At 38.5% G+C, this 27,681-nt stretch overlaps 1 protein-coding gene across 50 annotated transcripts in view; it reads right to left on the bottom strand.

The window, feature by feature from the left end:
• EPB41L2 (erythrocyte membrane protein band 4.1 like 2) overlaps positions 1–27,681 on the bottom strand; it is a 257,797-nt gene that overhangs the window by 35,624 nt on the left and 194,492 nt on the right. For 6 of the 50 annotated variants that reach the window (XM_008263508.5, XM_089332682.1, XM_070073562.2 and 3 more), the window contains 10 exons: positions 26,533–26,685; positions 25,575–25,672; positions 21,815–21,987; positions 17,798–17,967; positions 13,240–13,302; positions 11,204–11,350; positions 9,793–9,894; positions 4,311–4,364; positions 3,545–4,108; positions 1,474–1,596 (listed from right to left, as the gene is read on the bottom strand). In XM_008263508.5, the coding sequence (XP_008261730.3) occupies positions 1,474–1,596; positions 3,545–4,108; positions 4,311–4,364; positions 9,793–9,894; positions 11,204–11,350; positions 13,240–13,302; positions 17,798–17,967; positions 21,815–21,987; positions 25,575–25,672; positions 26,533–26,685 (1,647 nt within the window). Of the gene's footprint in view, positions 1–1,473; positions 1,597–3,544; positions 4,109–4,310; positions 4,365–6,276; positions 6,445–9,792; positions 9,895–11,203; positions 11,351–13,239; positions 13,303–14,318; positions 16,184–17,797; positions 17,968–21,814; positions 21,988–25,574; positions 25,673–26,532; positions 26,686–27,681 lie in introns of those variants that run through there. The other 44 variants (XM_002714817.6, XM_089332684.1, XM_070073574.2 and 41 more) reach the window with 21 other exon arrangements.

The following is a 27,681-nucleotide window of genomic DNA, read 5'->3' as shown; positions in this document are numbered from 1 at the left end:
AGGAGAGAACTTGTCTGAAGGACAGCTGCAGAAGCTAGAAAAGAGAAAACCAGAAAACCAGGCAGAGGAGTTTCCACAGTAACTAGTAGTGCTGAGTTTTCTCAGATTACTAAGCAACAGAACCTGACTAGGATAAACCGAACTGGCATGATTTATTTGCTTATGTCCAGTATTTTTTTAAAAAAATAACAGTGTTTCTATAAGAGTTTGTGTGCTGTAAGCATATATATGTATGTAAATATTTCAATATTATATGCACATATGTTTTCACTATGTATCATAAATAAATCCCACACATGTATTAAAATAGATTTAACTTGTTTGCTCTGCCAGTGGAAGAGGCAGAAGGTTCTAGAGTTTTCAAAGGCAAATAATGAAGCAACATAATAGTCTAACCATTTACGTTAAGATCACTGAACATATCTGCCTTCTGTTTCCGGATGCTGACACAATGAAATAACTGCAAGGTCCAGAGCCATTCTAACTGTGAGAGCAAATCTCTCTCAAACTTGGGTCAGGTACTTGTACTGCTTTATGGAAGTACATTCCACAAAAGAGACACACTCCCCCACTGCCCCCACACCCCTTCGTAAGAAACCTGTTTGTGCTCATGAGGGAATATATATACACACATAGATAGCATGCCTAAAGTAATATCAAGAAACAGGTCACACATTGCATGCATTAAATCTTTTAAAAAGTACTTTGAGAGGGCAATAACATGCCATCCTCTATCATAGTACAACCCACCCATTCCCCTACCCCACCCCGCAAGGCTGCATGTGGAGACAGCATTTGTTCTGCACACTTGTCAACAGGTCCATTTTGGAACGATGAATACTTCTTTTTTGTTCATCTTAAGGTTACTCATTTTAACACTTATTTCCAATCATTATAGAACCATGAATGAAGACCTAAAGTCAGACACATAAATCTGATAATTATTTATGCACATAGTACACAGTTTACATACAGATGACACATGTGTCTTCAGAAAACAATCCCATGTGAAGGAGAAGCACAGATGTATGTGCTCCTCTAGTGTGTTACCTGCAAGGAAGTGTGAGTGACTGAGTCTGTTTTCATGGATTTAGAGGGGGAGAAGCTATGGACTACTAACCCACAAATTCTATCAGATCCAATAAACTTTGCATGATGATCTGTTTTGCAAGTGTACATAAACCTTCTTGGAAATATCAACCAGAATGTCTTCAATATTATGAATAAGATGGATACTCTCTGCCCTAAATAATCATATGGATGGCCCCACTGTAATTACAGGGTTAGCAATTCGATCATATTTCTGTCTTAACCTAAGAGAGCAACATCGCAAGCTATATTGTTGTTGAGACATAGGAGATATAAAAAGCTATGTCAGAATCAGAAACGAGTAGGAGAAGACAGAATGAAAACAGAAGCAGACATACTGAGCTAAAAAGGAATTCAAATAGTCCAAGCCTTGAGCTTTTATACCTGTGGAGCCTCATATGTGATGGTTTTGGTCTCAGTTTGGACAATAGGGACTTCCTTGGTGGAGATTTCTGTCCTTTGTGAGGCATCAGAAATTGTTACCATCTCTGTTTTTACCACTGGTGGCTGAGGTGGAAAAGGAAGGGAAAAATAAATTCTAGAGGTAATAAGTAAAAGCACATAAAGGAACCTTCAAAAATAAGTGTAAGAAACATATTCAACCACACACGCAAGCACAAAAAAAATAAAAGCAAATAACCAAAACCAAAATATGGAAGAAATTTCCTTCAAATACATCATATATACACATGCATATGCATAATACATATGTACACATATACATATGTCTGTATATATGTGTGTATATATGAAAAATAAGCTAACATAATGGCTCCATAGATTATTTTACTCTTCAAATTATGATGGTGTCCAAGCTACTTAAATGTCCATCCCAGTGTACAATGAGATTTTATATAAATGATGTGTGTAGTTTAGCTTTGGGCATGTAATGATAAAACTGAAAAGAAAACAGAATGAGCTATGTGAAATAATCTCTTTTTATTGCAGCTTAAAGAGCCCCATGGTTTGTGTGAAGGCTCACCGCCTTTCATCGGCATGCCAGGTGGATAGGCTAAGATTTGCTCTTCTCCCCAAAACGTCTTTTCTGCATTATTGACAACAAATACCCCATTTTCAGAAGGACATTTTCAAGTATGATTATTTTTGGTTATACTTGTCTAAAACTTATAGTGTTTCTTTGGCACTTCCTAAGTTAATCTAAAATTACTCCATCGATATAGCATTAATACTCTGAACAATTTAAAACATTAAGGGAGAGGTCTGATGGCCTGTTAACATTGTAGTCTGCTGAGGATGTCTGTTTAACACAACACCAGACTGCACAACTACCAAAATATGACAGTACTTTTTTTTGAGAGAAAAATCCCAACAGGTATAATTATTTAAAGAGGAACAATCTTTTATTAACTGCAGAAAATGCTAGTTCAAAGTGTTCAAAGATTCCTGGAACATCCTCTCGAAAGCAAAACAAGAAGTTTAAAAGAAACATTGTAAAAATCTACTTAAATATTTTAAGGCAAGGTCACTTCAAGATTTTCTACCCCTTTAAAGAAAGCAAGTATGGATAAATCTCTTTATTACGGCCATTAAGTTTGGAATCAAGAACCATGCCCGTGGAAGTAAACCCTTGCTTAGCCTAACTCACTTCCAGTAAGATACATACTGCATCTAGTGGCCAAGACTTCACCTAAAAGGAACATGTGAAGTTCTCTATCTCGGAGACAAAAGGAGAAAATTCACATCCAATGTAGGTAATCACAAAACATACAATCAACTTGCAAATAATCCAGAATTGACGTTAGGACACAATGAGAAGAGAAGGATATCCTCCTATTAAATAAACAGTTTAGCCTCTGGCTGCCTATAAGGAAAAGAGAAGTCTCTTAACCAAACCATACATTCCCTAGATTCTAAAAACAGAAGTCATGGTGGCATTCCAGAAATAATGTTCTCATCACTGCTGGATGCTGCATTTAGAGATCCACAGTAATCAAAGGCTGCTGTCATTTCGAAAAATCTTAAGTTGAAGAGTGAAGAGAATGAGCCAAAAAGTCAACTCCAATCAAGACAACAAGAGCACACACATTGACACTGACCGTTCTTTCAACATTACATACACACTTTTCTAATAAAACCCCAAAAAAAAATGCATTTAGTGAGAGGAAGCAGTGCAACAAAAGACAAAACATTTGGAAGCAATCCAGAACATGCAAAGAAAAATTTAAGTGTGAAAAAGGGAGGAAAAAATGATGCAGTGGTTGTAGGAGAGTTTACCCTACACGTGATCCAGTTGCAGTAAAGAAGCTAGAACCCGTGGACTGAGCTGGTAGAAAATATACAAAGCAGAGCCTTCCCCCTTCCTCCCAGGAGAGGGAAAAATCAGATTCGTGCTGAAACAGCTGAAGAACTGGGAGATAGGTGAAGAAGAAAGGCGGGTGTTCCCCACCTGAGAAAGAGCTCTATAGATTAGCTCCCACTTGGGACTCTCATTTACCTCTGAACAACAAATAATTTGTGGCAAAACATCAATGTCAACATGGGACACCTCTCCGTTAACTCTATGTTGCTCTTCCTCTGTTTCTTCTCTCATGTCTTGCTTAAGAGCGCCTTCGTTGACACTCTTCTCTCCAGAGAGCTCCTGGGCAACTACATTTTCCCGGGCCACTGTTTCTACTGTGGTTACACTGGCACCTGCTTGTCTGTCTGGGCTGGCTTCTGGCACTGCTTCCTCCCTCTCTACTACCTTGGCTGCTCCACCGGGTTCTTCCTCCATCTCTTCTTCATATTCCTCCTGTTCTTCCCTGATGGTGCCCTCGGTCACACGGTGGTGGGGCCGGTATTCTCCCACATCTTCCTCCTCACTCTCGCTGCTGCTGCTGCTCTCAGAAGATAGGGAGGTGGAGTCTTTTTGTGCCACAGGCTCCACCTTACGAATCTCCCCAGGACCACTCCCAGGTGATAGCTCTTTACCATTCATTTCTTCTGTGATTACTCTTTGGTCTTTCCCAACCTCTGCCCGCTGCTTCTCCTCCACTACATTCAGAGTCTCATGTGAACTCTGCACAAAAAAAAAATGGATGAGGGAAAACAAAAAATATATGAATAAACAAAAACAACAGAAATCCAAATTAACTGATGGCAGAGTCACGTCATGGAGAGAAACACAGATGGTTATGATGGCTGACTGAAAGGGAAGAGGGGCAAACGTGAGGGGAATGAGAACATTAGGCAATGGTGTTAACATGGAAAAAGGGGAGAACCTTAACAGCATCCCTGGCTCCAGTGCAAGGCCCTTCTGACTCAGGAGCACGTGTCTGCGGAACAAAAAGCAACCGAGGACACAAAATCAATAAAGTTTTACCTCAACAACCACTGGAAAAAAAAATCTGACACTGCAAAGATAGAACAGCAAGAATCAACATCTACAAATATCTCTGCTCAAGGTCACACAAAGGACAATTGGGACAAATGCCAAAAGCGTATAAAAACACAAAAGTAACCAGCGTCCTCCAAAGAAATAAAACGTTTTTAATATAGTTATACTTGAAAGCTCTACTTAAGTACTTTAAAAAAGTTATTTAAAAAATTGAATCATACTAAGGCTTACTGATTGTTTTCAAGAGCAAATTTTAAAACTTTTAAAACCTGTTTGACCATTTTGGTTTTAATCAAACTATAAAGGCTAGCCTGGAATGCTAATTTGTAAATGAATAAAGCATTAAGGAGATTGGCACTTTTATTTATTGCTGATTCTGTTTTTTTTAAAGTTTTAATTGGAAAAACTATAGTTAGCCTCAGATAGCTAGTAACATGAAAGCATTCATTTCAGAAATGGTTATTAACATCTCAGTTTGTACTGTACATCAGCAAAGAGATATTACACACTAGGGTGTGGAAGGTAATGATGGCTCCAAGTGCTCTTCCTCTTAGAATTTGGCTCCTCCTCTGGCATCTTGGAAATCTGAGATGAACCAAGCTCATTACTTGAGATGCTCATCTCTATCCCCTACTTCTTCAGAATAAATTTATTCTAGCTGAGTTACATAGCACCTAAATGTTCAATACCTGATGCATGCATGTATAATCCATTTATGTGTTAATAATATAAATTATTATGCTATGATGTTATGAACTAGTTTACAAACTTCCTTATAGAGGCGTTTGCTTTGAAAGTTTTACATTGATAAAATACAGCCAACTTTTTGATATTCAAGGTGCACTACTCTGACCTAACTTTAGAATAGTTCAGCCAGCAACAGCAACCCTATTCATTCAAGAAGGTATCTATCTTCACGCTTAATGGAGAAGGGTGCTGTGCCTCTGAACCACCTGGCCACTAGGTGTTGTGAAACTGCCAAGACATTAACTGGACTGGAGCTGTTACCTAGAAGGGACAGCAGGAATCTGAATTCATCTGCCCCAGTGACATGGACAACCATGAAAGGCTATAAAATGAAAACTCCACAGCTCCTAACAATGTACATTCAAAGACACTCTTTGGTCTCACCTGCTACTCTTAAGTGCCTGGTAAGGGTATGTTTTAGGTTGCTCAAAATCATTTCCACGTAAATTATGTTAGCAACCAAACAAGAAGAGTCATCCTTCAGATACTAAACTAAGTCTATTTTGACAAACAGGTAGCATTTAACTATATCTATAAACTTCTTTATAAACATGCCCATTGATCAGAACCATTCTAAGACATACATCTCTAAGATTACAGGTCAATGGATTCTTACTTAACTTCTAATGGCCAGGTGGGTTCTGCCCAAGTTCAGGGAATCCCCTTAGAGTCCAAGACAATTACTTCACCTTAAATCTTTCCATATGAACAGAATTATTAAAATAACAAGCCATCAGAAGATGCCTGAAATTTGGGTTTTGAAAGCTTTGAACTCTGCAAAGCATACTTAGCATACAGAGCACATTTTGTTTCTGCTTGGTTGAAGGTTTCCTTCTGCTTAACAGCTCAGGCCCTGGGCCTTAAGGGTTTAAATGATTCTCTGAATTTAGGCAGATATTTTTTCTTCACCAAAAGAAGCAGGAGAAACATCCAATTTGTATCTTTGTCCTCAAGTCCAAATTCAGTCATTGTTTCTTGAATGCTTCTCCCAGGAAGAGTTAATTTCACCAGTGAAAGCACTGGAGGGCAGGGAATCTGAATATCCAGAACTTAAAATCATTCTATGTGGCTTTTAGTAACAGGGGAAACAAAGTAAAATGCACCTCAGGCAAGTGTGAGAAGGGCGAGGAAGAAAGCAGCTCAAAAGGTGCATTAGAGTTCACAATAGCGCCCTCTGCTGTCCAAGTGGTGGCTGAAGTGAAGGTGGCTTTCATGCTATCAGAAAAGCCCTTTTCACTAAATAAAATTGATGTTATCTCCTCTTCTAGGCTCTAGAGAGGTCAGAAAAGGAAGAGCAAAGAATTAACATTAAGAACAGACAGTGGTGACCTATTGAAATGCAGTGAAGGTTATCCAAGAAAGAATACAGAACAGCACAAAATGGAAAAAAGCGGAGAATTCTCCCATTCTGCAGCCAGCTTACAGTGAGGTTTGCCTGCACACCAGCGTTTCCACCACGCTTTAGCATCTTTGACAGCTGTAACCTATAGGAACCAACTAGAACTCCCTGGCTTCTCACTGAAGCTTTATTTATTTATTCTTCAGGAAGCTTCTTGGCCACTGCAGAGAATAGCTGTTTGTTCCTGTGTTACGGCTTGGGTTTCTGTGATCCACCCCTCCTGCCTCCAATATCTTTCCATAAGCACTCTGGGACTTTCTGATTTTTCAGTCTCTCTGAGGCCCACGTAATATTTATGTTTTGCATAAGGCCTTCCTTAACTACTCTAGTTCCTACAATCTTGTCCCTTCTTCATACTACTTTGTACAACAAACATTTAGACAGAAATCCACAGCAGTTCCTTCAGACATGCTAAATATGCCATAGATTAACAAACTGTTCTCCCTTTTTGGTGCAAAAATAGGTGAACAAAAAAATATTCAAAACAGAAAGACAAACTCGGAGCTGAAAACTTAGTGAGCAATGTAAAAAATCATGTATCTCTGAGAAACTCGTAAGGCAAATTTAACTTTCACATTTCTGGCCTTTAAACACTGGTCCCTCACTTGCCTGACCGGACTGTATGGCAGCTTGGTTCTGTCCTCAGAAACTTGGAACGGCAAGAATACAGAGGCCCCATGAAGCTTCCCCTCATGTCAGAAGTGTGCAATAATTTCAAATAAAGCCCACTCTTCAGAGAGCTTAATGAAAAATAAATGCAAGATAGTGGTGAGATACCTCTTCAGACAGGGAGCTAAGAAGGGTGAGTAGTAGGGACAATGAGGAGGGCAAGGTAGGAAGTATTTGCAATATTAAAGAGGAGGAAAAAAAAACCCTCCTGGGCCAATTCAGCTTAATTGCACTCCCAAAAGTTAATACCATCCCTAGGGTAGGGTGGATGGAAAGGGAGGCATTCCTGGGAAGAGATCATTGGGAAGTTTGTACAAATGCTTTAATAAAAATGCCTGCAACACCACCTTAAAGCTATGTCTATGTCATCTCCACTAGACTCATCAGAGAATATTTGATTGAAGTGTAAGTACTATAATTCTCATAATACACAAGAGGATACACAACTGTGTTATTTACCCATTAAAAGCTAAGTGACTTGGTTTCCAATTTTCTGTTCTGTTCTCAAAAGCACTCACATTAAACTGAAGATATTTTGAAAGATCAATGTATTAACTCTTTGGACAAGAAACTATTGCTGCTTTTTAAAAATCGATAAAAAACTTATGGGAATTTGGAAAATTCAAATTATATACTTATACATTAATGATTAAAATTCTAAGATAACAAGAAATCCTGCAAAATCAGCAGGAAAGTGAAGATAAAACAAAGACAGAAAATGAAAAGGTATACGGTTAAAAGCCAAAACACTCCAATATATTCAACTACTCACACACCTTCAACCAATAGTAGTGGTATGCAATTTGAAGGGAAAAAAATGATACAGTATAGGTGGGTCAATGAATATTTGCTGGGTGAATGGATGAATGAACAACTATAGTCAGAACAATCCATATGTATAGATTTCCCATATGTGCTAGAGAGAAAAACAGAAAAAGCAGTAACTCTTTGAGATTGAAATTTCACATCACTTCACTTCAACGTAACCTCTACAACAAAGTGTTCTCTATTGTACTTTCATATTGCACATTCCTAAAACATGAGACACAGAAAACAGTAATTCTAAATATCTTCACCCAAATTCTAAAGCATTCTACAGCAAAAAGTCCAAGGACATAACTAAATTTTATCGAATGCTGCTTATTCAACTTGTTCTGGTGGACAGATTTTCAAAAACAAGAGTACTTTAAAGTATGTGACACTGAAGTCTTCACTACACACCTAAAGTCAAACTGGCTTTGGATTTCAGTGCACCAATGGGCCACCTGGTTTACCCTTATCACATGATCTTTCTCATTTGCAGTGTTCGAAATACTTGATCTCAACTAGACCTAAAATTTCTTTAGGGAATTTCCATTTATTTTGCCTCCTCTTCCACCACACTGTGTGTTTTGATGAATAATTTCTGCTGATTAATAAAATCTACTTTGAGGAAGGAAAACACTTTTTCCTTATTACTGATCTCTGCTGTCATTCACACTCCCTATAATCTATTCCTCATCCAGTACCAGAGGGATTTCTGTCTGACACATAGGGTATTATTTCACCACTCACCTTAAAACTCTCCATTGGCTTTCCCATCACTCCTACAATGCAATTCCAAACTGTTAATATGGCCTTTAGGACCACAACATAAAGTCTTCAACTTTTCCTTCTTCCAAGTTCCTCTTTGCTCACTAAGCCTCTGTCATTTGGTTTTTCAGTTCCTTAAGCTTCTTGCCTTGGAGCTATTGTATTTGCTCTCCTCACATGAGGAAAAATCTTCATGTGTCTACTTCCTTGCCATCATTAGGATCTCATCCCAAGCATCAGCTCCTCCTGACCACAGTGGTAAAGCAGTCTCTCCCTCCCCTTCTAACCCAACACTGCACCTCCTAACACTTAGCACCTGGGATTCTCTTCCCATTCTGCAATCAAGCTTCTACATATCTGCAGTCTACCTCCTCCACCAGAGTAAACTCTTCAGTCCTGCAAATAATGGGCTGACCAGCTAGCTAAGCAAAGTCAGTAGAAGCAAAAGAATGAAATGTAAAAGCAACGGAAAGCTAACTTCCTTGATAATGTTAGGTATCTCATATACATAGGAGCACACGGAGCGAGATCAGAGGAGCTGCTATGGTGCATCAGAATCTATTTCATGATTAAAATATCTTAAAAATTAACAATCAGAAGGTTTCCATATGCAATTAGTAAACTGGTAACTAAAAGCATATATATTTTAAAATTCCATAGTGTGCTTCAGTGTTGTGCAGTGCATTTTCATGTGAAATCAGTTTCCCAACTGTCAAGCCACATGTCAAATTAGGGATCACTTAGCACCTACACTGGTTGTCATTTCTACATTTTCAAATAAAGTGCTCTGTAATACAGTGTTTCTCATTCAATGATCCTATGCTTCTATACATGGGGCTTTAACTTTTTAAATGTTCAAAAAGTTATTTAAAAAATTTGGGTTGACATATTTAAAAATAAGGAACATCGTATGGCTGTAAACAGAAATAAAAGGAAATGGGGAAAAGCAAGAATAGATCCAAGGATGCAAGGTGAACACCTTGTCTGCCTCCTGAGTTTTTTCTTCAACTGTCCGCGTTGCCGACATCTGGTACATCCCCTTCATGGACAAAATATCCTTGAAAAGATGGTCTCCTTTTCTCTATTGTTTTAAACAGACATAATCAACAAATAAGACACATACATTACACCTACAGCAACACAAACACAAAACAACTGTGTGGGTCAGTGGAACAAACTAGATGAAGCAGACACAAAGGAGGGCCAGATCTTAGCACATCAGACAGGCTTTCTCCAGAAAACGCAACATGCTAGAGTAGGTTGCTGAAGCTGACATTACCATCGGAAATTAGAAAACAAAAACGTTTTCCTCTGACCCTTCCAATGTTTTGTTTTAAATATTACTATTTTCAAAAATTCTGTTTTTCAGTTCAACAATTATGGAGACTCATCTGTTCTCAAAGAGCTCTATTTTCCCTTCAACGTTATAAACTTAAAAATGTGAAACAACTAACAGGTTTGCTTTTTAAGGAAAAGTAAATAAAAATAGCAATAGACTATCTAAAACAAAGTCTACCATTTGGCAACATTCAAGCTACACAAGACACTGAAAAGAGGAACGATGAAATTGTAGGGTAACATGTTCATACAATTTCTTAAATTCTAGATGGAACACAATATGATCACGTTCTCCTTCAGTATGATAAATGAGCCCATTGAAGTTATTGTCAACAACAGAAGGGGCTTGGGAGTACTGGAGAAGAACAAATATTAACTGGAACAAATGGAGAAGTATTCTGAGAATACATTTTAAAAGCAATGCTTCTATTAGTGGTGGGAAGAAGTAATCCATGTGAGGAGAAAGACAACAAGTACAGAGAGCTGTTATGGTTGAAATGCTCCGAATAAAACATTACTCCACATTCCACTGCTGGAAGTTGCAGTATTTTCTTGCATTAAATATAACATTTTGCAAGTTTTCAACAGGGCTCATTAGTCATTAAAGCCAAGTTTTAACTCATTATCCTCACAGTCATTATCTGAAACCACTCTAAATGTCAACTGCATCCCTTTAATTATTCTTTATTTATTAAGTAAACTTTCTTATTTCAGAAATCAGTAACCAAAAAGCTTATTAAATATAATGTTAGTTTCTGAGTTGTCCTGTGTTAACAATTCATTACTATTAATTTACCAGAGTAACATAGTGGAATTGCCCTGAAATTATTTTAAAAATATTCTGAAACTCATACAATTGACCTAGGAACTAGGCCAATAAGTATTACATTGTTAATAAATATTTAGTATTTTAAAAATTATTAGCAATTACACAAAAACATTACATGGGGATATTTTGTAACTTCCCAAGAATCAATATAGGATACTAACAACCTGAGTTTTACTGAACAGCTGGAGTAAGACATACAGCCAACAAACAGCTAGTAACATACCCCTTGTGTCTGTAGGGACAGAGGTGTGATACGTCGTTTTTCCCATTCATTAGGGCGCGGCTCGGGTGTGGATTCCATAAAATTGCGCTTGAGTTCACTAATGCTAGCCTGATGCTTCAGTATGTCCTCCTGGGCCTTATCCAGGTCCTAGCAATATGTAACGTAAGGGAGGGACAAAATCCAAAAGGAAAAAAAAAAAAAAACCCAGTAGGACAAAAATAAAAAATAAGACAAAGCAAACTTATGATTAAAAAAAAAAAAACATAGTAAAGCAAGAAAAATGCCAAGTCTCAAAAGCCATTATTATCACCTGTAGGAAGCATCAGTGAGTACTAATGAAATTTGAAAATAAAGTCAATATGTATTTTTTAACGTATATTAAAGGGTTCTAATTTCTTCTTGTTTAGAACTTTTAAAGCAATAATTATTTACATTATTAGAAGGCAGCTGTGGAACTGTTTCAAGAAGCTAATAATCCTTCTTTCTAATACTTGGATTTGAAATGCAGCCTATGATTTTGTTCCAGCAAATTTACCTCATTAGCATTACTATTAAAATTGCATTCTGTGAGCACAGCAGATCAAATATAAAATAAAGAAAGGTGGACCAGAAGCAGACTGGGCCTGAAGGGAAAGCCAGTCCAGGACCATCCAAAACAAGAAAGGAAAAAAATCAAACGTTAATTTTTTTTCAGGAAAAATGGTGACTTTTAATCCTTAAGGAGTAAAAATAACTGCTTCCAGGGGCTGCGTCCATTTGGCCTCTCTATAGGATAAATGAACCACATACTGTTCTCACGTACTTGCCAGGCACAAAGGTGGGGCCCAGCCACACTATGTACCAAATGGGCTCTACAGAGACAAAGATACAAGACAACTGCCAGGATGCGTTTCACTGGAGTAGGCCCTGATAAATGGTATTTATAGCATTTTTTCGAGTGGTTGTCATAAATAGTAACGTGTGGGAGTGAAAGTTAATTAGTTGCCAGGATGTGATTTTAACTGGATTTTAAAATGTTTTCTTAACATTTCAAACATCAGAGGGCCACCTGTAGATTTAGCTTTTATCCCACTCCCAAAGGAACAGGTCATGCATCCAATAAAATTAGATATTCCATATTCATGCACAAGCATAGTAGCTCATCTATGAGCTTCTATAGCCATCTGCAAAAACTCAAAAATCTAAACATCTTTGCATGGCATGAAAATGACTGTGGCTTGAGATCAGGCACGTTTCTTGCATTTGTTCAAAGCAATGTTATTTATTAAACTTTACTGCATTTTAGTAAGTTAAGCAAAAATACATTTCCAACAGTTATCAAAGCTGCAAAAAGCAACCAAACAGATTAGTCAGATTACTCAGAGCAGCATTTCTCCACTGAATACATCGCCACACGCTACCCTACAATAAGGAAAATAATGTTCTCGCGTGACACGGGGAACACATTTTTACATTCCTAATTAGGTGACCAGGCTTTCTTTCCTTTTCTCTTTTCTTTTTCTCTCTTTCGCTTGTTCTAATCAAAACAATTCCATTAATTAGCAAACTCTCCAACAGAATACTTTTAAGTGGACCACATTCCTAACCCCATGGATTTGAGGAGGGGAAAAAAAAAAAGTGGGCATAGATGCTAAGTCAAATTGTTTCGTGCCAGATCAGCAACTATCTGTTCTGGTTAATGTATATTAATGGTGGGATCATGTTGCTGCCGACTCTATGCCCTAGAGATAACCCAGGAGGAGAAAAGAGGCTTACTGAACAACTTTAAGATCAATAGTTAAAAATGGTATTCATTTGACAAAGTTTTATTTTTTTTTCCCAGTTGTCACTTTGAGAACCTCTAGGAGATATAGTCCTACCTAAGCCACTTGGAAAGAACAAAATAGGACAGGTAACATGCACTCCCGAGGACAATCTCCCCCATGCACCTCATGCACCGTGCTTGAAGAAAACTGCCAGCCAGCCTGTGCGTGACCTCCCGTCCACAGCAGCCTGGCAGCCATCAGGACAGAGATGTGTTCTTAGATTATACAAACCTCCAACATTAAATTGCTATGTCTGACATAAATATTATCCCCTTCTACTCTCAGGGAATTTTTCTGCGAAATTAAATCACACACAAGGGGGAAAAGGCAAATAAACATAAGTGTATCAATCAGCAGGCATCAGAAACGACCCAGAGTTTGACATTAAAATAAGAGGAATAAAAAATCTTAAGGCTAAAAGCTATAGTAAATGAAAGTCACAAATAAACTCTGAAAGAGCATTCCCCTCTTCCACCCCAACAATAACAAGGGCAGGCAGCAGCCACACTATTTAACTTTAGGGAAAAAAAACAGCCACCTCATCCAGGTGTACTTCCTCTTCTTCCATCTTCACCTGAGAAGTCCCACAGCAAACAGCCAGAAAGGGGAGCGTTAGTGGAAACTCTATGACCAGTGCAAAGAAGCTGTACTTGAACTTAACGGTGAACCAGCATTACCAACCTTTCTTGTCTGGCCCTCAGCAGATGTAGAATATTAAGCCACTTGATCTTTCTTCACCTATAGTGTTGTACGAATGATGGAAATGACCCTTGGCAAAGGTGGAATGGAAGACGGAAGCTTCACTCTTTCTCAGTCCCTAGACTATGCTATCTGCTTTTGAAATTATTTTTTGTTAGGAAAGAAAATATGAGAGTGCAAAAATGGCATAATTCAACCTGTTCTACTTTCAAGGTACGATTGTGCAAAAAAGTCCTGAGCTTCACATCGGGAACAACAGTTTACCCTCCTAGTTAGTTTATAAATGTGGATCTCTTTCCTAGAGGGATGAGGATTGGTTTATTCAGCTACTTTCATATTGAAATGATGGGTATTTAAAAAGCAATCTTTTAAATACAGGCACTTTTCTTTATAAAATTCTTTAAATAAGAATACTTTTTCATAGCTGGACATTTCTCAGTATCTATAGTGGCCCAAAAAGAATGACTTTAGGAATTAAAACTAACATAAACACTGGTTGAACTTTGACACCAGGAAAAGAATGGCAAGAAGGAAAAATATTGATTTTGATATCAAAGGAAAATAGTTTAATGTTCACAGGGGTACTTCATATCCTACATTCTTTTCCTTCTTTGCTGGGATGATAGTATCAAATCTGAAAGTTCAAAATGCTCAACTTTAAAATAAACAATCAAAAAATCATTCCTGGCATTTCTCACCAGTAAAGAGGGAACTCCTCCAAGTATTTTATTGGAAGTAAAAATGAGACAATCACTTAAAATCTGTTAAGAACCATCTTCCAATTCCTTGGTCAACACTTAACTCTTTAAAATGTTGATCTTTGGTATTCTTCAGGTAAACTGAGAATTGTGCTGTCTCCTAATGCATACTCTTGGATTATCTTCACATTGTTCTTTAGGTTTGGTCTAAATTTTGCAATTTACTCTGTGTATTCACAGTACCCACAGAATATGAGATATGGTATCACCAGAACACTCAGCAAAATAACTAAAAACATACTGCACATGTCAACACTGACTTAGCAGTGCAGGGGTACTATAACTGAAATCAAGCTCTTTTTATGAAATCCTCAAACCAGACACCTAATTTAGAGGACTGAGAGACCCAAACTTAGTGTTACATAGACTAAATTTTCAAAAGGCCATGTTTCACTTTCTACACACATTTGTTAAAGATAAGGATGTTGGCTCTTTCACATAATTACATGACTTCAGTTTGGGGAAAAAAAATACACTAGCTAAAATACATTTAGCCCCCAAATGGTATAATTATAGGGAGACAAGGAGTTTCTGAGATTAAACTTACAAATGTCAGGAGTAAAGGTTACAGATACACTCTCATAAATGTAAGAACAAGCTTGGAATTTTGAACAAGAGTAATAATTCTAAGCAGGTCTATTACACGTCCATTATAGTTATGTCCACTGCACACTAAGTTCTGTACCAAAACAAAAATTCTCATCCTAAAGGAAGAGCACTGACATTTTTCTGAAAAAAGGAGAGACCCAATATGGACTTTTACAGACAACACAGGATCTCCTGTCTCCTGCTTCTTTTGCTAAGAATCTAATATGCCCTTGATACTAATGAAATAATCCTGTAACTTTCCACTCAGCTTAGAATGTGTGGACCTGTTCAAAGTGTATCACTGGAGAAGTGCCTACATTTAGTTCATGCACTAAAATGTTTGAGAGCATACAGATGATGCCATTTGGAGGGGAAGCAGTGGTGACATTTATGCACACATTTACACTCTATATTTGGAAGGGGATAAGATGAAGTACAGGCTTGTTGACTCCACAAAGTGGAGCTTAGGAAAAAGTGCCAGTAACTGCCTCCTCTTCCTCTGTTTTATCATTCACATCACAGTCCCAAGAAACGTTAAAGGAGTTTGCTTTAGCCTCCAGATAGCAGAGGGCTAGAGCCAGAGGAAGAGAAAAGGTGAGAGAAAAAGGAACCGACTGAGAAGCTGAGAGAAGCAGCCCAAAGATGAGGATGAGGGAAGGAATGAAGGACGGGGAGGTGATAGGGATGTAGTGCTGAACATCAGGGGGCAGGAAGGAGACCCAGACCCTGGGGAGGCTGGGGAAAGCAAGATACCCATCTTCATCAAGAAGGGAAGGGAAGCCAGAGGGAAAACATTTGTAGAAACTGAACGAGAAGTAACCAAACTCCGAATCACTGCGGTCAGCCATTTTAAGAGCCTTCTCCAGGAGGGGCGCAGGACAGTCAGGCTGAGGAGGGGCAATAGCAGGATCTAACACGGAATCCCGAGTGGCAGCTTGAGGCTCTCCCCGACCTGACGTTTCACCTGTGGAAAGGAGTGCTAAACTGTCTACTCTGATCTGGTCGGCCTCCCCAAAGGGGTCTTCCTCTGAAATGTCTGAGAGCAAATCCATTTCAGGGACTGGCAACAGGTTTGGGGAAAAGGATGAGGCATAGCGGATGAGTGGTGATGGTGGGCAAATGGAAACAATCTGTTTTCAAGAGCAAACCCATGGTTGAATATGAAGTTACACAACAGATATAGTCAAAGGAAAAACGAATGCAAGAAAGAAAGAAAAGAAATGGGTAATTAGTGAAGATTTTACTCAGAAGTAGGGATCATACTAACACACTATAGTTAGAAAATGACTTAAATGATCCATTTTAAAACTGGACTACTTTTAGTACATCAAATTCACAGGCACCGATTTAATCATTGTTTACAAACTGGTTGCAAATAAATCCTATAAAAGCCAAATAGCAGTATTTACTCTTAAACCTGGTTGCTGACATATATTCAAAGCATTAGTTTAAAAAAAAAGCCAGCATATCCACTTGTCTGCTGAAGAAGAGCAGGATTTCCTGTAGAATTTAAAAGTCAAGAACATTTTCATTTTTAAAATAAATAACTAGTGTGTCAAATTAACTAAGCAACAAAGAACAGAGACTTTCTGAAATGCTGAGCTTCTCTGTTTCAGATGTAAATAGTCACTCTCCTGGGTGTCTCATTAAGCAAATTAAAAAAAATGATTCTGACAACCTCTCAGCAGTTGAAGGATACCTCGTTGGACACAATTTCTGTTCCGTTTTACTAATTTCCAACCACATAATTTTTCAATATGACAGTCACAAAGCCTTTAACAATGGGATGCAAATGACTGAACGACTGAACGTCACTGCTATCCGAGGCACACTTGTCCTTGAGGCATCAGACAAGCCCACATGCTCCCTGAGAGGCTGGCAGCGCAGAAGTTCCTGCAGCCCTGGCAGTCACTTCAGCTAGCAGGTTCTTTACACATGCAGAGCTAAAAGTCAGAAAACATTCTAATCAAGGGAATGATTTGTTTTTGTGTGCCTGCTCTCAAACATCATATATCAAAAAAAAAAAAAAAAAAAAAAAGTTGCTTTTTGCACACAGAATAGAGAAGACCTGAAGATTGCAAAGGCTCTTCACATCAAAAAATCAAAGCGACTTTACTGCTAAGGTAATAAAAGACAACAGTGACAAATTTAAGAACACAATATAGGTTACTTCTCCATTCACCATGGTGTGCACACAAAACAAAGCCAAAATCAAAATCAACACACCGTCGGCTCACACACTACTCACAAACCAATTGCCTTATGAAGAATTTCTTCCCACTTACAGACTATTAATGAAAACTAACTATTTTAATAAAAATCACCTTTGTTCATGTCAAAACTTTCACATCAACATAATTAAAATAAACAAGACACAGGCTACACTATAAACTTGTAAAAAAATGTGTAAGTTTCAAATCACCTGCAGCTTTCATAATTTGAAGATTTAATTAGATATGATGATTATGCAGATAGTCCAAAGGCTAATACATTACTTACTTGCATTAATATAAATTAAGTTGAAATATTTCGCTTTGAATAACAATCAAGAAAAAAAAAAAAAAGGTCAGAGACCACAGTCCAAACTAGGAAGAGCCTACATGCATTTGAAAATTGAGAAATAATACAACAGAGAAGGTGCAATGTCTAGCTTTAAATATCTAATTTCTGAAACAGAAAACACAACAGAGAGCCCCTAGTCAAAGGAGAACTTTAAGACCACAAAGCGTCTTAATTTACCATACCTTTCCTTCAGTGAGTGGCAAATGGGGGGCTTTACTTGGGCTTCTGACTTCCTTCCTGCCGTCTCCATCTTGCACCATGGCAGTGCTGACAACTCCAGGGCCATAGGGTGAAACCTCCCCAGCAGGGCCAGCAAACTCCTTCATAAGACTTTGGTCCACACCAATTGGGGCTAGCCAAGAAAGAGAATTGCAAATTACAGGCCGAGTGAATGGGAAAACTTTACAGGACTTTTACCTCCTAAACAGATCATCAGGCAACATATGAACAATGAACAGAACACAGACCTTGCTTGAGTTTTGAAATTACCAACATACAAAATAAACTTGTTTTTAAAACTTTCACCAAGCCCTAGAAGTATTCTGAATTTTAACCTACTGAATGAATTTCACCAGGACCTGGAATCACAGATTTTTGAAGGATATGCGCTGCTCATGGATTGGCCAGTAGGAGGAGCTCGAAGACCAACTTAAATGCCAGAATCAGGGCAAAATGTCAGAACTACAAAGTATGTTAGATTTTAATTCTCTAGGGTCTCTTTGATCTCACTTAGATTTGTTTCTGAATCTAAGTAATGGAACAAATAATTATCTAATTATGAAAGTGATTTGTTTCAATAAGTTAAGAATCCCTCCATAAAGGAACCCTTGATTGAAACACCATGAGACAAGATAATAAAGGTAGGCTCTAGGGATTTAATTTTTATGTTTGTTTAAATTTTTTTCATTTTCTAACCCCTACCCTGCTGCATGCCTCCAGCTAACCTATGGTAAATCTGATACACAGACATCCCTCCATTGGTCCTCGAGTGAATCTAGCCACTGTGCACTCCTTTCTTCTCTCCTACAGATGGGGAATGCAAGGTACCCTCAAACTTCAACAAGGCAAAATGAGTAGCAGCTGGCAAACCTTCTCCATCTGAAGTGACTACCCAAACAAAAGAACTAACTACCGGAAGATCACTTCACCACATAGAGTGCTTTACTGACACTGTGTGGTTTGCTCTGGGTTCCACATCCCTGGAGGAAGCCTAGTAAACACAAGAGCCTTTAGGCTGAAAGTGCACCGAGGGTAGGAACTGTGTGTGGTCTACCATTCTGAACCTGGAAGGCATCAAGTAATTTCAATCCATGGATCACAAAGTACTTCTCACACTACACCCCTCACCCACTCCGTCCAAAACTTGCTTCTTTTCTAGTCTTGCCTTCTTCACACACATTACTCTTACACTTGCACCAAAATGCTCAAGCCAAGTCTTCCAGGACTCTTTCTTGACCTCGCAATAGCAAATCCAGCAGAATCCTTCTATATATTTGTAAATGTGGCCAATTTTTTCCATCTCTGTTACTAATATCTCACCAGGAGCTGACACCAAATCATATTTAAACATTAAAATGAACTCACATCTTATATTAAATATAATTTTTTAAACTTTTGATAAAATTATACTAATTATCCCTCAGAAGGGGTAAAACTATGCTAAGTATACGACTTATGATTGATAATTTATAAGCATACATTATACATTATACATACTGAGGAATTATTGCAAAATGAAAAAATGTGACTAAGAAATGGTTTCAGATTATGATACTGAAATTTAAATATGTATCAAATTTAGAGGTATAAAACTACTGACTTTGCACACTTGTAAACATTTAGTAATTCCAGTTTGCAGTTTTCTTTTCATATTTTGGAACTAATAAATTTCTGCAGGTCTCAAAACCCTTTGTGGAACCCTACAGGCTCAGGCACTGTGTCTGCAACACCAAATGGTTAACTGACCTACTAGAACCCGAGATCAGATGACCATCATTTTCACCTGGACTATACCTACCAGTCAGCCTGCTTCTTTCTCAAGCACCCCAACCATTCTTTTATACAACAGGATTTTTTAAAAGATAATACCAGGCTCTGATGTGCACATACACCAACACATATACATACTCACCCTTCATTAGTTTCCTATAGCACTCAGGACAGAAAACCACATTCTTATTATGGTCTGTGAGCCTACAAGACCCCAGACTATTCTCCCATCACTTACAAATTCTCTCCCATCTTATATCCTTCATCTCTGCTGCTTCTGCTACCTGGAATGCTTTATTATCTCTTGCTCTTTTCATGGTTTCCTCCTTCCAGTCTTAAATGACAGATACTCCTTTCCCTGAGGATCCTAGCTAAGTGATCTCCCTGCTTCTTAGTACTTCCACTCTTAGAAAATCATTGGCTTCCCCATCCCAAATGCATCCTGATTATTAGTTCTCTCAAAAGACCAATTTGCTTCCCTTTTAGGTCAACGTTCTAATCCTGAAGAAGTCATACTGCTGCTCTAAAACAACTGCTTTAAGATTGATTTTTATTTTGATATTTGGTTGTTGGATATCCCATTGACTTTTACTTTCTAAGAAATTACTAGGGAATTTATTTTAATTTGCCAAACTCTAAAGAGAAAATTATTTATTTTATCTAAATTATTCTAGCCTCGCTTAAAAAGCAAACAGGAAAAAGAAAATACAAAACATGGCAAAAACAACAAAGAAAAGTGTATTGATGGAAAGTGGAGAAAATAAAGCTCAGATCCAGGTTACCGAGTAGCCTTGCTTTGGAAAAAAAAGACCAGCCTTGCTTTGGAAAAAAAGAACTAAGTCCTAACCAAAGAGTTCTCCGCCTGTCTGGTCATGTATTGGCATGAAAAGCCTCCTATTTTTCACAATAACACAATAATCCTTTTGATGACTTGCCCATCTGATGAATTACAGTGTCCAAAACACAAAGGGAAAAATAATGGATTATTGTGCCATGTTTGCTGCTTTTACTTGTAAAAATCATTGTTTTCAGAAAGATACGGACTCCCACCACCCTCTGTACTAACTGCCTATACAAGATGGTGGATTTCCTTGAGCATGGTTTATATACTTCAAAGAAAATACACTGGTTTATAGCTCTTTAAATCTCTAAAATTTGCAATATAAGAGTTATAGAGCCTCATACTTTAAAACAAAGTCTGAAAACAATGTTCCAGAAAAAAGAAAAGACTTTTCTCAGGGCATTAATCAACAATGATTTTATTTATTTAGTACTTATATAAATTCTCTGGGGAAATTGGGTGAGGCTTATGAAATACTTAAATAGGTTGGCACAATATTTTAGATATCCTTGGGAAAGTGTCCAGTTGTTAATCAGCTATATAGTCCATCAATAGTTCTCTGAGGCAGGTTTATGGTCTCCTATGCATACCTTTGTCACCTTCATAAAGTTATATGGAAGATTCTCTATAATCAAGATAGAATAACGATAAATAACACCAAAATCCTACCAACAAATCCTGGAAATTATATTTTGGGGGCCAGTATTGTGGCATAGCAGGTAAAGCTGCTGTCTGGGATACCAGACCCCACAGAGACACTGGTTTGACTCCTGGCTGCTCCACTTCCAATCCAGCTCCCTAATGGCCTGGGAAAAGCAGAGGAACATGGTTCAAGTGTTTGGGCCCCTGCAACCCATGTAGGAGTTCCAGATGAAGCTCCTGGCTCCTGGCTTCCACCTGCCTCAGCACTGGCCATTGCGGCCACCTGGGGAATGAACCAGAGGATGGAAATATCCTCTCTCTCTCCCTTTCTCTCTCTCTCCCCACACCCCATCTATCTATATCTCTGATTTTAAAATATGTAAATAAATCTTTAAAAAAGAACTAATTTTATAATTAACAGGTTGAAGAAATTTAGCCATATACATTAAAATCAAGTCAAACCTGTAAACCTGTTTGTCCAACATCTCATGAGAAAGAACTATTAATGAACATTTTGAGCAATGAAATACAAAGAAAACATGTTCAGAATGACAGCTTCAAAACACAAGATTATTTCCCATAAGTAACAGTTCTTTATTTTCCTAGAAAAAAAAAAAAAGATGGCAATCCATCTAGCTTCCGTTTAGTGACCTTATTAACTAGACCATTTTTTTCTTCTGGATTAGAGGAAGATGAAAGGAATCCATATGGTCATAAGTATATTTACCTCCATCTAGACTCCTGGAGACCCGTTTACTGGAGGTGCGCTCAAAGTGTGGAGCTGGCCTGTCTATGAGGGTGCTTGCCTGGCGGGTCTGCGCTTGGGTGCGGCCGCTGTAGCGGAATTTGGACCCCAAAGTCAGGAACTTGGCCTTTGGTGGCTGCTCTGGAGACACAAGCCTACAGGGGAAAAACCAGGAACAAAATTAGACTTGATAGACTTTCTTCTAAAAACGTTAGAACTATGTGTTTTTCAATCTCTTCTTTTAAGTATGACTACTCAACAGCAATGTTAAAATGTTCTAATTTTAAAAAGAATATTATTTATAAACCCTCCTACATACATAGCTTTATGATGGTGATGAATAAATCCAAATTCATGTATTTGTGAATGTTTTCTTAAACCTGAGGAAAAAAGCAGCTGTTCTCAGTGTGTATCAAGGGTTATTTATTTGTGCTAGCCTAAATCATTTCTATAAACACATATGTTGGAATTCTTGCTCTTAGCTATAAGTGCCAAGTAGCAAGCCATTGCCATTAGTAATTCTTAATATTTATGCCTGTTTCTCCTGGGAAAAAAACATCTAACTTGAGAATCTGTTCCATCAAATGAATCTTTCCCAAGAAGAACACAACACACAGTGGATCTGCAAATGACTCACAGCCTTGCTTGCCAGCACAATTCTACTGCGTCAGCCCTGGGTTCATAATGAATGAAGTCAAACTTGCTTGTTGTCAAATATTTCCAGACTTAAACTAAAGCATGTTTTTTAGCAAATGAGCCAATCCTTTTTGGAACACAATGGAAACTGTCTCACTTTCACTGTTTGATCACGAGCTGACAAAATGTCTTAAACAAAAAGAAAAAAGATAAAACCTTGGAGCTCTTGAAGAACTTATAAATAAGGAAACTTTAGTTAACGATTCAAGAATATCGAGAACTCCATGTTTCCTATCACTTCCTAAAGAAGAGTGATTTCCTAATGAATCTCTTATCATTTTAACTATTTCTACACATTCTACACAATTTTTTTAAAGTAACTCTTCTTTGTGTTCAATCAACAGTGAAAAGATCCAAGTTGAGGTAAAGCTAGACATGGTAAAAACCAGAGGCAATACTCCATGATTCTCGACAGTGATTGCCCAGAGAAACAGCAGGCTAGAATTAAACTGGTAACAGAACGGCCTTCTTGACGTTCACCTAAGTGAGCAGAGGTGCTTCTTGAAAACTTCCATTTTCCGCCAACAGACTTTCAAAGGAAACACAGATGATGATTCTGAGAAATACAATCTGACGATGGACAGTGCCTGAAATTATACTTTGGAAAGAGCTTTGTATTCTTAAATTAGAGTGTTGGAAGAATAGAACTTCAGACCAGAAAAGCACCCTTGGCCTGCTATGAATTGTCTTTTTCTCTAACAGTTGAGGAATGAGGCACGGAGATTAAAAACCCCAGCAGACTGATTATGAGAAACAGGCATGAGGAAAGTGGTCATTCACAGAGCAACGCTTCTTGGTAAGTTGAATAGGGCAAAATTTCTCCAGCTAGAAATCCAGACAAATATGATCTTAAGAACACTCTGTAGAAAAGCAGTGATCTATAGAAAGGATTGGCGGCAAGCTCATCAGTGCAGCAACTGACTGAGAAACACTCATTCTGTTTAAAAGCTGATTAGCCGGGGCCGGCACCATGGCTCACTTGGTTACTCTTCCGCCTGTGGTGCCGGCGTCCCATATGGGTGCCGGGTTCTAATCCCGGTCGCTCCTCTTCCAGTCCAGCTCTCTGCTGTGGCCTGGGAAGGGCAGTGGAGGATGGCTCAAGTGCTCGGGCCCCTGTACCCGCATGGGAGACCAGGAAGAAGCTCCTGACTTCTGGCTTTGGACTGGCACAGTGCTGGCCATTGCAGCCATTTGGGGAGTGAACTAATGGGAGGAAGACCTTTCTCTCTGTCTATCTATAACTCTACCTGTCAAAAAAAATTATCTTTTATTGCATTTTCCATGAAGTTTTTGAAGCACATTCATCTAAGGGCGAGGGCAGCAGAGGTGAGGAATGTGGAACTCAGAATCAGAGAGGTGAGTCTGTAACTCCGCTCAGGTACGTGGCCCACTGTGCTTCTGAACAGGCACCCACTTCTGATTATCTTCCATCTTGGGAGTGAGGTGCAGATGAGCTACTGGATAACAAAGCAATTGATTCTGGGTCTGACAACAATAAATGCTCAATGAATGTAAGCACCTGTCATTTCTAAAACGATTATTGCTTTTATCATCACTATTCAGCAGAGAAACCTGCTGCTTATCCAGCCTAGTCCTGCATCATAAATGTAACATCTTAGCTTTATACAAGGCTGGCTCGTGTTGTCTTTAGGAGAGATTTGTTATGGCTACCAAGAGGAATTATAAACTTTTCAAGGATTTATATGATCAGTGAAACTTAGTCAGATGGATTCATGTATACTTTATGAGTTACATTTCTCCTCTAAAGTGAGTATATTAGTCTTGAAAATAGTCAATTTAACTTCACAAAGAAGTCATTTGTACCAGTTGATCAGTCACTTTAAAAACAGCACACTGGGACTGGCGCTGTGGCATAGCAGGTAAAGCTGCCGCCTGCAGTGCCGGCATCCCATATGGGTGCCAGTTGGGAGTCCCAGCTGCTCCATTTCCAATCCAGCTCTCTGCTATGGCCTGGGAAAACAGTACAAGATGGCCGAAGTGTTTGGGCCCCTGCACCCGCACGGGAGACCTGGAAGAAGCTTCTGGTTCCTGGCTTCAGATCAGTGCAGCTTCAGCTGTTGCAGCCATCTTGGGAGTGAACCAGCAGATGGAAGACCTACCTACCTACCTTCCTTCCTTCCTTCCTTCCTTCCTTCCTTCCTTCCTTCCTTCCTTTCTCTCTCTCTCTCTCTCTCTCTCTCTCTCTCTGTAACTCTTTCAAATAAGTAAAATGAATCTTAAAAAATAAAAGCACACTGAAAAAGCAAGAAACTGAGAATAATGATGACAGTGATGAAGATAAATATTATTAGCTACTTGAAATCACTCTAAGTTTGTTTCACATGTGTTATGTCATTTAATTTTTGAAACAATCCTATAAGGTAAATACAATTATTATTAGCATTACATAAGCTTGATGAAAAGGGAAACACAGCTGTATATGGTGTAATGCCATTGGACTCCAGGTCCAAAGGAAAAATCTTAAAGATGAAGGGTCTAGATACACAGCTTTATATAAACTAAAGATAGGCTAGCATTTGACCCCACAGGTACAAAAGTGGTAAGGTCAGGATGCAGGGCTCAGCCAGACCCAGCCAATTGGAAAGGCTGATATTCAAAGAGGAAAGGGATCTGAAGGGGTTAAGAAGACTTCTGACCAAGCAACTAGAGGGACAAACCACAAGGTGTGGGCTGTGTAGGAAAGAAGTTAAGCCAGGAGGGATATGATCAGTGCAGTGGCACATCAGGCGCAGTGCAGTGGGAAGAATGGCAGCAGGTACTGGGCAGTACAGGTTTGGGGTGGAAAGAAAGGTGGTTACAGTCAGAGAGTAGAGTCTGAACACCTGCAGACAGACGAGATCTGAGAGACGACAGGGCACGCCTTGGGCCTTAGCAAAGGACACGGGAAGGGAATGCAGGCAAAGGGGAGGCAGCATAGAGGAGAGCAGAGAACCCTGGGCTTGATGCCTGAGTAGCCTGATACATGTGCCACCTCCTAACCAGGACAGGCTCCCAGCAACACCACCAGGTGGTTTTCTGAAATTACCTGTAGAAAGTGTGATGCTCCACGCACACTTTCCATAGCCTTTTTGCTGCCCGATGATTCGGCAGTTTGAATCCAATGGTGCTCTCAAACTGTTCCAGCTGGAATAAACCCATAAAATAGATCAGTGTATTTCCAAAGGTGCTGATGAGGAGCTACGGAAAAACAGGGACTCACAGGTTCCTACATAAAGGAAGTAATTCTTCTAAATAAAGGTAAATATATCTAAGTGATCATATAAAATGAATTTTTCTAGAACTGCAACATTATTTTCAATGTAAAGCAAGTATCAACTACTCAAATAAATCAACTATTTGTCAATGTCCACTAAACTCATTTGATTACCTTGGTATTGACTTCCACAAGCTAACTGATTCAACAACAGAAAATGAGCCACCATGTATGCCAGGAACATGTTACTTCTATTCTGAGGAAGGCGTGGTTAGCTGCATTTTAGAAACGGGAATATGAACATGCAGGTTTATTATCAAGAACTCTGAGTTTTGGGGCCAGCAACATGGTGCAGCAGGGTAAGCTACAACCAGCAGTTACGCCAGTATCCTATACAAGTACCAGTTCAAGTCCCAGCTCTTCCACTTCCAATCCAGCCTCCTCCAATGTACCTGAGAAGGCAGTAGAAGACAGCCCAAGTACTTGGGACCCTGCCACCCATGTGGGAAATGTGAATGTAGTTCTAGGCTCCTGGCTTCTGTCTGGCCCAGCCCCGACTGTTGCAGCCATTTGGAGAGTGAACCAGTAGATGGAAAATCAATCTCTCACTATACCTTTCAAATAAGTAAATCTTAAAAAATCATTTAAAAACCTTGATTTTTTTTCACCATGAAAAATAAAAAAAGTTCAATCTCTTAAAATTGTAGTAGAAAAGAACTAATTTATCAGGTGGCTGAAAAGAACACTGACAACTGATTAGTTATGCTAAGGGCCACATGACATTGCTTACCTCTGCTGGTCTAACTTTAATGTAGAAGTTACTGCGCTTATAGGAAATTTTCAAGATTTTCGGCCAAGCAAAACGATTGATTCTCAGTCTGTCTTTGTAAATGAGAAGTCCATTAGCGCACACGCCCAGCTTGATGTCCACGCCTTCTGAGTCCTGCCAAGCATAACCATGTGACCACAGTTGGAGGTATGAAAATTGTACAGATGAGTAGGCAAAATAGCTGTCTCAAACCAGGACAAGCAGAAATGCCAACTTAACAGGTTCGTGTTTAAATTTTAATGATAATACACACATTAATAGAAATAGTAGGACAAACACATATCTTAAATAGTTACAGATCAGATCTGATTTGCCAAAGAGTTAAGGAAACCAGATTATAGGACATCTTTAAATTGTGTAATCCATGTGTTCTCACACTGTACTGTAAGAGCTAACAGCAAAGAAAGGACACAGAGTTAGATATCCTGAATATATGAGGAATAAAATGTCCTCCTGGAGGCCATCCCAGCCCTCAAGGACAATCTGCCAACCCTATAAAGGGCATTCAGCCATTTTCCTTTAGGCAAATTTATCTCAGATGCATTACCTTAGCTAACAGCTGTTAAAATAATGCCTAGATTTTGCAATACACCAATGACTTGCATGGAAATTTCTCCTCTTGGCTGACAGTGTTGAAAACTCTGAATTCTTTCAAGTAACTTTTTAGTAACTTAGAATGTTGTCATCCAGTTCCCATTAGGCATTCCTTTGGCTGGCACATTTCAAACTACTCAGGGGAGTTAATAATAGCTTTCTTTCCCCAGAACTTTAATTTGGAATAATTGACAACCTAATCAAAAAATTGAAAGAATTTTTAAAACCAAATAAATTTTATGCAGTTATTAAAAAAAAAAACAAAACTGTCTCTGGCATTTCAAGCAGTGCCAAAGATCTAAGATGGACAACATTAAAAAAATCTACAAATTCTAGTTTATCATTAAGGGTAGATCTCATTCAAGTTTGTAAAATTTAAGAATACTATTTAGAAATTTTTCACATCTTCAGAAATCATTCACAAAACGTAGTAAATTCTCACCAAAAGGGCTGGCACAACCATGACATTTAGTGTAAGTTCCAACTCAACAAAATCATACCACTATAATTTAACAC

The sequence above is a fragment of the Oryctolagus cuniculus genome, chromosome 5 (assembly GCF_051225735.1).
Source record: "Oryctolagus cuniculus isolate XC-2025 breed Fujian yellow rabbit chromosome 5, ASM5122573v1, whole genome shotgun sequence".
Lineage (NCBI taxonomy): Eukaryota > Metazoa > Chordata > Mammalia > Lagomorpha > Leporidae > Oryctolagus > Oryctolagus cuniculus.
This window is presented reverse-complemented; position numbering and strand designations above follow the sequence as displayed.